Here is a 12,120-nt window from a genome sequence, read left to right as displayed (position 1 = left end):
ATTTAACAAATTATAAAATTATATACAATTATGAAAGGTACAATAAAAAAAGAAAGAACAAAGTAAATATTAAAGAACAAAAATATATGTCGTAATCCTCGAAGAATTATGAATATTATGAAATGATAAGCAAACACAAAATAACTTCGAAAAAAATAATAATTTTTACATATTTTAAGGAATATTATTTGGCCGTAAGGTGCTGTTGGAAATTTCTAATTATTTTACACTAATATTTTTTAGACACAAATGGATTTACGACAAACATGTTTCATTACGTTCTTTTAGGTCAACCTAACCTAACTTCTTAATTATAATTTATTTAATGCAACTTTTCACTACTTATAGAAAAATAGCGCGCACAATTTTATACAATTTGCCGATAACTTATACAAAACTTGGCACGATTTATACTTTAAATTTGTTTTTGTATATATTTAAAAATATTTCACATACTTATCAGTATGCAGGTAACAGCAAATTTGTACATGTTTCTTCTATACACAACATTTATTTAAGTCGCGATCTTAACACCAAATTGCTGTTACATCACAACACAAACAGCTTAAATCGTGCATTGGCACTTTTACAAATGAAAAAACACATGCCATTTATTGTCGTAATTCGATTTTAAGTAAGTATATATGTATGCATTTAGTATGTTGAAAAGTGGGAACTGCAGAAAACTATTTATTTATAAGGCGCACAATCAAAGGTGTTGTTAGCAAATGGGTGAATTGTTATAAAATTGGAGCGTGTGACGAATTAATTTCGTTTGAGAAATGCAATAGTGGCGAAATCTGTACGTAAATAAGTATGTACATATGTATGTATGTCTATATTGAGACCAGCAATATTGAAATATAACACTCATTATTCAGCAATAAAAATAAATTTGTTGATATTTACATTCAAATGCACTTTACTTTGGCAATACCTATGTAATTGAATGAGCGAAATGCATTAAGAGCATTCGTTTGTACGAATTAGTTGTTAGGTGTGTGAGAAGCGGTATATTATCATATGCATGCATAAACATGATTGATGCAAGATATTTACATAAAATATAAGATAAAGCGCACTTGAAATAATTTAATAAATGTTCGTACTTTTTTATAGCCCTGTGATATGTATGTATAATACGAAACTATTAATTATTAAAAGTTGCATTGGAAAAAAATACGAATAATAACGAGTAGCTATAAATTGGAAAAATTACAATGATAACTTCCTAAAAATAAAAGCAATCAAACTTAATGGCCAGCTAGAAATTTCATAATAAAATCAGTTTGTGACAATTGAAATCTCATGTCCCCAACACCACTAATAATATTCACGCCCTCATTTTCAGCATATAATGGAAACTGTTGACGCATTTTAATCGCAACGAGTTGACATAGGACTACTATGAAACCGGAAATAACACTTTAGCGCCTACAACAGAGACCAACACAGCTTTATTATTAAACAGGCAGGGTATAAGAAAATATATGCTGGCAATTGACAAACATACATATATACATATACATATAAATAAATATATATGTATCATATTATGTACATATTTTAAATATTATGTTGTGAGTTTTTGTTTACTCCAGCGCATATTTTGTAAAAATAGCACAAAAATCAAAGTGTATAGGAGAACAAAAGTGAAAAGGGGTCACAACATGAAGAGATTGCGCGCTGGAATTTCATTTCATTTTCATGCCCGCTTGGTCCTCTGTTCATAGCGTAATTGTCATGCGCATAGAATTTGTGAAATCCGAGTAAACAAAATATGCAAAAATTTATTTGCGCATATCATTAGCGTTTGGATGAGCAATAAAAACAAAAGTAGTGCGCCCCTCCATATATGTATGCATACGAAGCAATTCCGATAAAAGTTCCCTAGCGTTTGACTGTGGGTTGCCTAAAATGTAAGCACGTCAGCGTATTTTGCTCATTTGCCTACCAAATAGGCATGTTAGAAATTTTGCTAGACTTATTTTTCATTTAACTGTCAATTATTAGCGAAAACAATAGATAGCGAATATGACATATCGACACAAAAAGCGATTGGGGCGAAACTAAAAGCAAAAGTGATAAAGATGAAAAAATGTTATAGCTTGCGCTTAAGCATAAGCAGTATACTTTACAAACAAATTAAAACAAAAAATATTTATGAAAAAAAAAAAAATATTATCAAAAATTAAAATTGATATAAAAGTAGAACATGATCGGACGAAATCAAAATGCTCGACAATTGCAATTTAAGTGTGCCTTGCACAATCTCCTCAACATCACATATAAGATTACATCGAGCGTACTGTGTGAAAGATTAAAGTCCACCGTCAACAAACTGATTGGAATTTGTCAGTGTGGCTTTAGATCTGGAAAATCTACAATCGACCAGATTTTCAGCAAGCGCCAGGTCTTGGAAAAGATCCGTGATCACCTCTTCGTCGATTTTAAAGCCGCCTTCGACAGCACGAAAAGGAACTGGCTCTATGCCGCTTTATATGAACTTGGTATCTGCGCAAAGCTAATACGTCTGCGTAAGCTGACGTTGAGCAACACTATAAGCTCCGCTAGGATCGGGAAGGATGCGAAGTAGGGTGTCTGCCAAGGAGACTCTCTAACGTGTGACTTCTTCAATCCACTGCTGGAGATAATAATTCGATCTGCAGAGCTGAATAGAGAAGGCACAATCTTTTATAAGAGTGTACAGCTGCTGGTGTACGCCGATGATATTGATATCATTGGCCTCAAAAACCACGCCGTTAGTTCTGCTTTCCCCAGATTGGATAAGGAAGCGAAGCGTATGGGTCTGGTTGTGAATGCGAACAAGACGAAATATTTTCTCTCATCTCTAGGGTGTCTCATCAAACAGTCGTCGCACTCGATACATGGCTCCCATGTTACTGTTGATAGTCATAACTAGAAAGTGGTAGATAATTTAGTCTATCTTGGACCCGGTATTAACAGCAACAACAACGTCAACCTCGAAATCCAACGCAGAATAACTTTTGCCAACAGATGCTACTTCGGACTGAGTAGGTAATTGAGAAGTAAAGTTTTCTCTTTACAAACAAGTTCCAAACCCTACAAGTCACTCATCATCCCCGTCCTGTTATATGGTGCAGAGTCGTGGACGATGACAACATCTGATGAGTCGAAGTTACAAGTTTTCGAGAGAAAGATTTACAGGTATAGTTCTGTTCGAATTAAGAGACAGCAGCAACTTTGGCTAGGTCATGTCGTCCGAATAGATGAAAACACTCCAGAACTGAGAGCATTCGACACAGTACCCGCCGGGGGCAGCAGAGTACGAGGAAGACCAGGGGGGTGGAGAAGGACCTGGGTACACTTGGAACCTCCAATAGGCGTCAAATAGCGAAAAGGAAGAACAACTGGCGCGGCTATAACTTCGTAAGTGATGTTTACGCCAATAAAGAAGAGGTAGAAATCACTTGCAATTTCTAATAGAGCTAAAGTTATGTAATATTTTAACAATACAAATTAAAAAAAAATTGTTGATTAGAAAACTTAAGTCAAATGTTTATAGATAACATGACTTACGAGCACTAGTGGAATTCCCTTGGCGGCAAATACATATATGCGATTTTCGATATGGTATATGGAACGTGCTGATAAAATTCTATTTCAGTAAACTGCTTCAATAAATACCAAAATGTTCAAAAATGAAGTTACGCTATCAAACTAACGGGAACAGTCATCATTTACGTAACCAATTAACAGCAAATGAACTATCTAATCTTATAAAATCGCAGATAGTAACGCATATTTTTTGAGAAAGCCTCAAAAATTTGGTCACTTTGCGTGATAATTTATAGTTGAGACATGCTATTATAAAAAAGTTTAAACAAAACAATAAACATTTGAGTAATGTGGCCTCTTAACTTTCTAAAGGAGATCGTTAAAAGTATTTGATAATTGGTCCGATGCTAAAAGCGCTAGATAAATGGTTGCTATTCTTTTAAGCTACGCATAAAAATTAAATATAATAGAGACAGATTAGTGAACATTAATTTCTAATATAACATTTTAGTTATTGTGGTTAAAAACCAAACTTTTTTCACTTAATTATTTCTAAACGAATATTTTCGTTTTTCTTTTTTGAGTTATATTCTTTTAACACTTAATGATTTGGGTGAAAAATGAATCTTGTTAGCACATTTATGCCTCAAGAGTAAGAGTAAAAGTAATAGTGGCAGAGAGAGGAGAGAGAGCGAAAGCGTCAAAGACAGTAAATTAATGAAGTTCATTATACTTACCGTTGCTTCTTTGGATTTCTGTCGGATGCTTGACTTTCCATCGATCACAATATTAGCATTTTCGAATTCAACATCGCAGGGTGATGGTGGGCACATAGAGAAATCATCATAATCCGAGTCTGTTGAAGTTTCTAATGAGAGATCACCAAGTAGCACGAAACCAGATTCATTTGGCTGCAGAAGAAAAAGTGAGAAATTGAAACATAAGCGTTTAGTATGCAAACATTTAAAAAAATAATGAATTTAGTAAGAAAAATTACGTCAACAAAAATAAAATTATGTGGCATATACATAGTTTCTATTATATGACTGCTTACAAGACAAACAACGTTCATTTAGTTGAGGTTATAGGCGCCTATATGCAATCATTTATCAAGGTCGTGTCGTTGACATTTTTCATACCATACATACCATACATACATACAATAATTGCTGCAGCATACGCCTTTGAATGCTTGATCAAGCAACGTTTGCCACAAATTGACACTTGACATTGTTGGCGGCAATTCACAGCTGACACAAAACCTGACAGCTGGCCAGTTGTTGATATAACAAATGCGAAAGTACTAATGCAGCAAAAAAGGAAAGAAAAACAAGAAAAAACTGAGCTTCAGGCATAATACCCTTCACATTTAAAATAGTTTAACATACAGGAACGTGATTTTGATGGTCAGTTTGCCTGGCGCCTATATGCTATAGTGGTAAGGCTGAGCTCAGGCTACTACCAGGGTCACAGCTGGCGCATAGTGGGCGGCCTACGTTAAGTAGGTTAGCGTCGAATAGTAATACGCAGCCTCGTCCAAGAGCTGCAGGAGATGAGGGTTTGGCTCAAAACGCCTCATGCTCCCAAAGAACCTCCCGAGAAGAGGCGAGAAGCTGTCGCCTTAAAGCTTCCAAAACCGCCATCGAAGTCGCATCGAGGGGGAACCTACCCACGAGAGGGTAGCACCAAATGAGCACAGACGACCAAGAAAACCCTGTGCAAGCGCTCATCAGAATCGAGGCCAGTAAGATTCTGATTATGGAGTATTGGAAACCCGGAACGGATTGGTTTGACAAAGGGCAGGTGAGGGCAGTATTCGATCACCTCATTAGGTAAGAGTGACATCGTACCGAAATGGTTGGCAGGTTAATATTGTTCTCACATCCGTCTCTTTAAAATTCTGGCAGGTCTTCAAGTACGTTTAATGCACGTCGCCATAATTTTTTAACCATACAGATTCAGTTGCGATGGGCTCCTGATTCGTGCTTGCACCTGGCTCTAAACATACAGAAGTCTCCTTATGGGAAGACTTGTGCAAACCTTTGCGTGGCTTCTCTGCTCGCATGGATAACCACGGGATTCATAAATAGCAACTGTTACAATGTGCGGAGATAGCGACGAGGAAATACGGGACCATGTTCCGTAGAAGTAGTAGGATCCTTAGATCCCCAACACTCACCATCAGTCCTAAAAAAACTGAGACAACTGGAGAAAAGTAGCATCCAGCCACACAAACACCACCAGACCATTTCGTGAAGTCATATTTCCAAATAAAAAATATTTCCATAGAAGGGCTGCATTTTGGGTCTGCTATCGGCGGTTCCGACCAATGACCAGATTTTTGGAGAGAAAAGAGTATGTGCAAAATTTCAGATTGATATCTCAAAAACTGAGGGACACGATTGGGCAAATACAAACAGATGGGTAGACAGACAGGCGGATATTTACTTTCTAAGGTCTCCCGACTTTTCCTGCTGGTTGAAACAAACTTCGTGGCGAACTCAATTTAGATTGGACAGGGTATAGAAATATGACAAAGGCGCACAATTGGTCCAGCGGCTGTGCACTTTTGCGAATATTTGCATACATATGCAATATATATATGAAGACATGTGCTCACACAACACTTGCTACATACTACATATATTTACGGATTTAATATCGTTTTTGCACACACCACTGACGCGAAACTGTTAAATTGCATTAAAATTGTTGTCTGAAGTGCCGCTTAGTGAGACGTCTTTGCCTGCTTGAGTTTGGTGCCCTTCTATGCCAAACAGCGCTGAGCCTCGCGATCAAAACGCCAATCTGACATGTGGACATAGCAACCTTGCATTGTTTGCAAGCCTTTTTTCCCCATTTGAATTTTGAATAGTAGCAAAGTTAAGCCACAACTAAGTACACTACAGGCAGTCAAGTTGGCCGTCGCTCAGCTACTACAATGTGTTATAATTATATTTATGCGAAAAGATAAAAAAAAAACATTGTTTGCAGAGTCAAGCTCGGTTAGCGCTCAAGTATGGCAGGCGTTGACTGACTTGAGGCGCTCTAACAAAGACAAGTGATCAGGCGTGCGCATGCTCTAGTCTAAAATAGAAGTTTGAACGGGTTTATATCACGTATGTATGTACATAATTATATTTATATTTAGAGGCGTGTGTAACTACACAAGCGTGTTGTTAGCTACACTCGCAAGTTTAACGATCTCTGTTATTTAGTTGATGATCACGCCGATCTTGGCTTGGGAACGCCAGCGTATAATCAGGGCGACAAAATGGGAACAGAAAAATGAGCTCAAAGAATAAATATTAAAAAAATAAAAACAATGAGCTTTAATTGCCTGTGACACAAAAGAAATGTGCGGTTGAGGCTTAAGCAAGATAAATAAAGGAATATAAAATAAAAAATACGGAAAAATAAGGAAAAAAGTGCTGCATGTAAGAATCAAAGCGTAAGCAAGGTCAATTTATAAATTAAGCTTAAGTCGGCTTTGTCTGGTTTAAGCATGAATTTTTGCTCCGTTAAAAATTGGCGTTGAACGCTATAAATAACAACGAATTTATGCTTGCGACTGTAAATGCTGGAATTATGCAAATTTCGAAAAATTTATTTCAAATGCAATAACATTACAATTGGATGCGTAACGAATTTCGTGCGAATTGATGTAAGGTAGGAATTTTTGATATTTTTTTTGTTAAGTATTATTTTTTATATATTTTTAGTTTTTGATTTTTTAATGCACAACAAATTTAATTACAAGCATTCATTTATTATAAAAATGAAAATTAACGTTCTGTAAAGCATGTGTTTCACGCGCTTCGCTCAGCTCAACAAAATCGGCATACTAAGCGTACTGTTCGCAACACCATCACTCCGCTTGAGACCCAGCATTCATTAATGGATAATATTCGACCTTCGCAAGCGACATCGCTTCACTCTATGAGCTCTCGAAAAGTTGCAAGAAAATCCAACGATTTCGAGCCAAATTTTGTTCAGCGATGAGGCCCATTTCTGTCTTAATGGGTATGTAAACAAGCAAAATTTCCGCATTTAGAACGAAGACTAACTTGAAGAGATTCAAGAGCTGTTATTTCATCCAGTAAAACCAACGGTTTGATGTGATTTGTGGGCCGATGGAATCATCGGTCCATATTTCTTCAAAAATATTGCCGGTGAGAACGTAACCGTCGGTTGCGACCGTTATCGCGCTATGATAACCGATTATTTGATGACTGAAATTGAAACTCGTGATCTCGGGAACATTTGGTTTTAACAAGGCGGCGCCATTGGTCGAAATGTTCGAACGAGTCACCGAAAATGGGGCTCGACGTATGGGCCATCTGAGAAATATGCCTCATTAAATTTGAAGTTTCTGTATTTTTTCTTTAAAAAAGTAGGGAAAATCGAAATGTATCATCTTTTACTTATACCACAATTATACAAATGAGTTTTTAGCGAAAAAAAAAAAAACGGATTGAAACGTTTCAGTAAATAATAGAAAAATCAAACTCGCAGATGATCGAAAAATAGTAGGAACTATTATTATTTACAAGCATTACCACATCACCATAAATACATTAAGCAACAATATTGACAACTAAAAATTACTGTTAACTGTCATTTACCGCATTTTTGACATGAGCTAGTAAATATGTTGTAAAAATAATTACATACATATATTACTAATATCAACCAAACCAGCAGTAAATATGTGCATACATACATACTTATGTTTACTTATAAATACAAATAAAATATGTCCGTAATACATACATACATATGTATGGCTAGGCTAAGAGCTAGCACCCAGAAACCGCTGCCATGTAGTAGAAAATAAAAGCATAAAAGAATGTTGCCAATAAGTAGCGAAAAATAAGAGTTTGCAATTAAGAAATTACCTACTTGGTAGAGTTACACGTGTAAGCGCTAGTACAGACAAGACATGCCTAACATATACTAGAAATGCTTAAGTAGCGAAGTAGTTAGTAGTTAGATTGTTAACCAACGAACTGCATAAATTTTATCTTGTTGCGCTACCATATAACTGTTAAAGCACACTAGATACAACATAGTATTTGAAAAATGTGCATTAGAGCCGCAAGAGTTATGTAGTTGAGGCAGTAGGTAAGCTTTGAAGGCATATGCATACCTAATATATATTATTAGGGTGCGTCATTTCAAGCAACTACTTAAAAAAAAAAAATAAAAAAAAAACTTTCAAAAAGTTAAAAAAGAGGGTTTTTTAAATTTTGAGTGCATAATATTAATATTAAAAAGAAGCAAGAAGATAAATATTCAAAAACTATATAATACCCTTCATAAATAAAAAAAATTGTCTGTACAAGAACTGGATTTTGACCGCTCAGTTTGCATGGCAGCTATATGCAATAATGGTCCGATCTGAACAATTCATTCGGACATTGTACCGCATAACCAATTGCCCATAAACCTATAAAATAATATAAAGATATATATAATATAAAGATATTTTGTCAAATAAAAAAGTTTGCGATACAAAAGCTACAAAACTGATTCTAGTCCGTACTTATATACAGACATATAGACAGACAGACATGACTAATCGACTTTCCTCGTCATGTTGTTCATAATTCCCCATTGGGTCCCCGATATTTCCTTCTGGATGTTAAAAACTTCGTGGCAAACTTATTATACCCTGTTCAGGCTATAGTTACACACTCTAATATGTATGTATGTATGTATGTATGCATGCATGCATATTTACCGCTTGTATGCACTCGCGCTTCACGGTCATTTTACAGATTTTACGGTAGCGCAAATTTTCAGTTTACATTTTTGCAGTCTTACTTCATTTTTAGGCTGTATGCACTTATATATGGTAGATATATGTACATATGTACATACGTATTGTTGCACGACTTTTGCCGGCACTCGATTTTTAAAAAGAGTTTTTAACGTTATTTGTTGCTACACATACGATTTTCCACCGTTTTTTATTGACGGCAAAGGAGGCACATTTAGGAAAACCTGTTAATTGTTGAAAGCTATACAAATGCAATGGCAATCGCTTTAAAAGATATTGCATTTATGCAAATATTTTGCTTTTAAACATTTATGTATGTGTAAACACAATATTATTATTATTTAGAGTATAAAATGCGTCTGCAAATATAAAAAATGCAAGATCTCTCCAAAATCGAGTAAACATTATAGTGATTCAAGCATTATCACACAACACCAAACTATCGATTTGGCTTTTTGTCGACTTTTATCGACTTTCAATTACTAAACTTTGAACTTTCGGCCACAGTATTTTATTTGCTATCAATAACACCATGCACCGCAACCTTCGTTCTATACCGTTATTGCGGGTTGTGAGCGCAAAACAGCTTGACAGCTACGTGAGAATAATATTTATGCATGCAATAAACCGCAAAACAAAGTGCAATGCTGAAAAGAATTCAAGAAAATATGATGATGGCACATTGCAACAAGCAATACCTATAAAAAAGTGAAGCAAAAAAATTCATAAAACAAATGAAAACAGTGGCAACATATTTTACAGTTTTCCAACGATCCAATTGAGATAGCGAAGTGCATACCCTGAGCACTTTTTATCGAGTACGGAGTTATGGCAAGCATGTGTTTTGAATACGGATATGCAGACGTTAAGGTAGCGTAGAACACAAGTGCATTGCGCCGCCACTCAGCTGCAAGGCAACTTTATTGAAGATAAATGTTTAGCGAAAATTTATAGGCGAAACGCGAGCCAAAAACTTTACGAGGCTACGGAGAGCAGTAAAGGAAAATTAATTTTTCGTGCGGCGAAAACTAGTAAATTTGGGAATTTAAGGTGTTTTTTGGAAGTTTGAGATATTTTTTTGGAAATGTAAGACACTTTTTGGAAACTTAAAACCGTTTTTGGAAATTTTCACATTCTTGGAAATTCAAGTTAAAATGTGAAGAAATCGTTTAAAATTACCTAGGCTGTACTAAATTTAATTGAAGTAAACAGAATTGCGTTGCGTGCGAAAAGTGCGTGAGTCGTAAATTACACCTAAGCGTAGTTATAATCCGCATATAAATGTATCAATATAATTTTAATTAGCGTTTAAACATAACTTAAATAATTATTTCCGTAAACAATACGAGATAAAATGTACTATATTTTTAGTTTTTTGTAAAAAATTTTTATATATGTATAATGTCAGTTCCGGTATATATTTGTGTGCAGCGTTATGTTGAGTAATGTTCACGCTGATCTGACTCACTTAAATATATAAAAGCACATATTTAATTCAAAATCCTACAGCAAAAATAGTTGAAATCGGCGCACGCAACTGGCTATTATGTTTAATTAATTGTATATTTGTACATAAATAGCTACAGTGATGCGTCAAACTAAATGAATATTAAAAATGCGAATTTTCATGACTAAACAATATAATAAAATATTTTTCATACAATAAATTTGTCATAAATAAGCTAATAGTCTGTGGCCAGCCTTATGTTTACAGCGAAATCGATAACAAACAGATTTCAATGTGCTGCTATTAAATATTAATTTTATATTTTTTTTTAAATCAACTAAAATTGAAAAATATGAAATCAATTTTGCGCGCCTCTATGTGTAAATACTACATACAAATATGTGTAATACATGACAAAATAGACAATGAAGAACAATGACGAACAATATAAACATTCATATGTATATTTGCTTCTAAATAATTGCTGATGCTTGTAAATGTAGTTCGTTATACCCTGAACAGGCTGTGTTAAGTTTCCCTCCAAGTCTGTAACATCCAGAAGGAAACGGCACCTGTAAAGGGTATTATGTCATCAGTTTATTACTATAGGAGCTGTATTATATAGTAGTCGACAATGTGTATTGCCAGGCGAAAGCTTTTTTTGCAAATAAATATGTAACCAAGCCATATTAGTTAGCAAAATAAGAAAACTAGCTAAATTTCACTTTATTGTGTACCAAAATGCTTTAAATTCTTCTATAAATAGTAAGTACTATATTTTTGAGGTCAAACCATTGGTGGCCAACATTTCTTTAATTTGTGAACTAAATTAAAAAGGCATTTAAAAATCATTAGTTTAAATACTTTTAATGTTACCTGCAAAACAATCAGAAGAAAGAAGTAAAATGCAAAGCATTAACGAAAAAAAAAAAGAACATAACAAACAAAATAAAATAGAAAAACTTTAAAAAGTATTAATAAAGAAAATTTCAAAGAAAAGTTTCGGTAGGTCACAACTTTCGGTTGCGTGTTATTAGCGAAAAGAAATTTGTACATATAAAAACAAAAATAATTTAGCAAACCGCAAGTCATATGCTTTCTATGCACTCTCATATGTAGATATGTATGTATGTATTTCTGTAGCTGAGTAAAGTGTAGCCGAAACGTGTGTTGAGCTCATTAGCGGAACAGCTGACACCATTTTTAATCGACACGTGCGTAAAGATGTAAAAGCATGATTTGCCATACTTACAGATATTTTGTAGTATTTACGTACAAACATATGCATGTATCTAGTGGCAAATAAATAATTTTAGAGCAATAAAGAACTTGAAATATGCACTAATGATTA

At 34.7% G+C, this 12,120-nt stretch overlaps 1 protein-coding gene across 2 annotated transcripts in view; it reads right to left on the bottom strand.

Annotated features, from left to right (window-relative positions):
• Positions 1-12,120, bottom strand: part of LOC108974603 — a 56,736-nt gene that overhangs the window by 13,332 nt on the left and 31,284 nt on the right. For both annotated transcript variants that reach the window (XR_001993805.1, XM_018942528.1), the window contains exon 3: positions 4,278-4,451. Coding sequence is in view for 1 of the 2 variants with exons in the window: in XM_018942528.1 (XP_018798073.1) it covers positions 4,278-4,451 (174 nt within the window). In the remaining variant the exon portion in view is untranslated. The remainder of the gene's footprint in view (positions 1-4,277; positions 4,452-12,120) is intronic.

The sequence above is a fragment of the Bactrocera latifrons genome, unplaced genomic scaffold (genome assembly GCF_001853355.1).
Source record: "Bactrocera latifrons isolate USDA-ARS-PBARC rearing strain unplaced genomic scaffold, ASM185335v1 scaffold_57, whole genome shotgun sequence".
In the NCBI taxonomy this organism is placed as follows: domain Eukaryota; kingdom Metazoa; phylum Arthropoda; class Insecta; order Diptera; family Tephritidae; genus Bactrocera; species Bactrocera latifrons.
The sequence above is the reverse complement of the archived record's forward strand: the minus strand, read 5'-3'. Positions and strand labels throughout refer to the sequence as shown.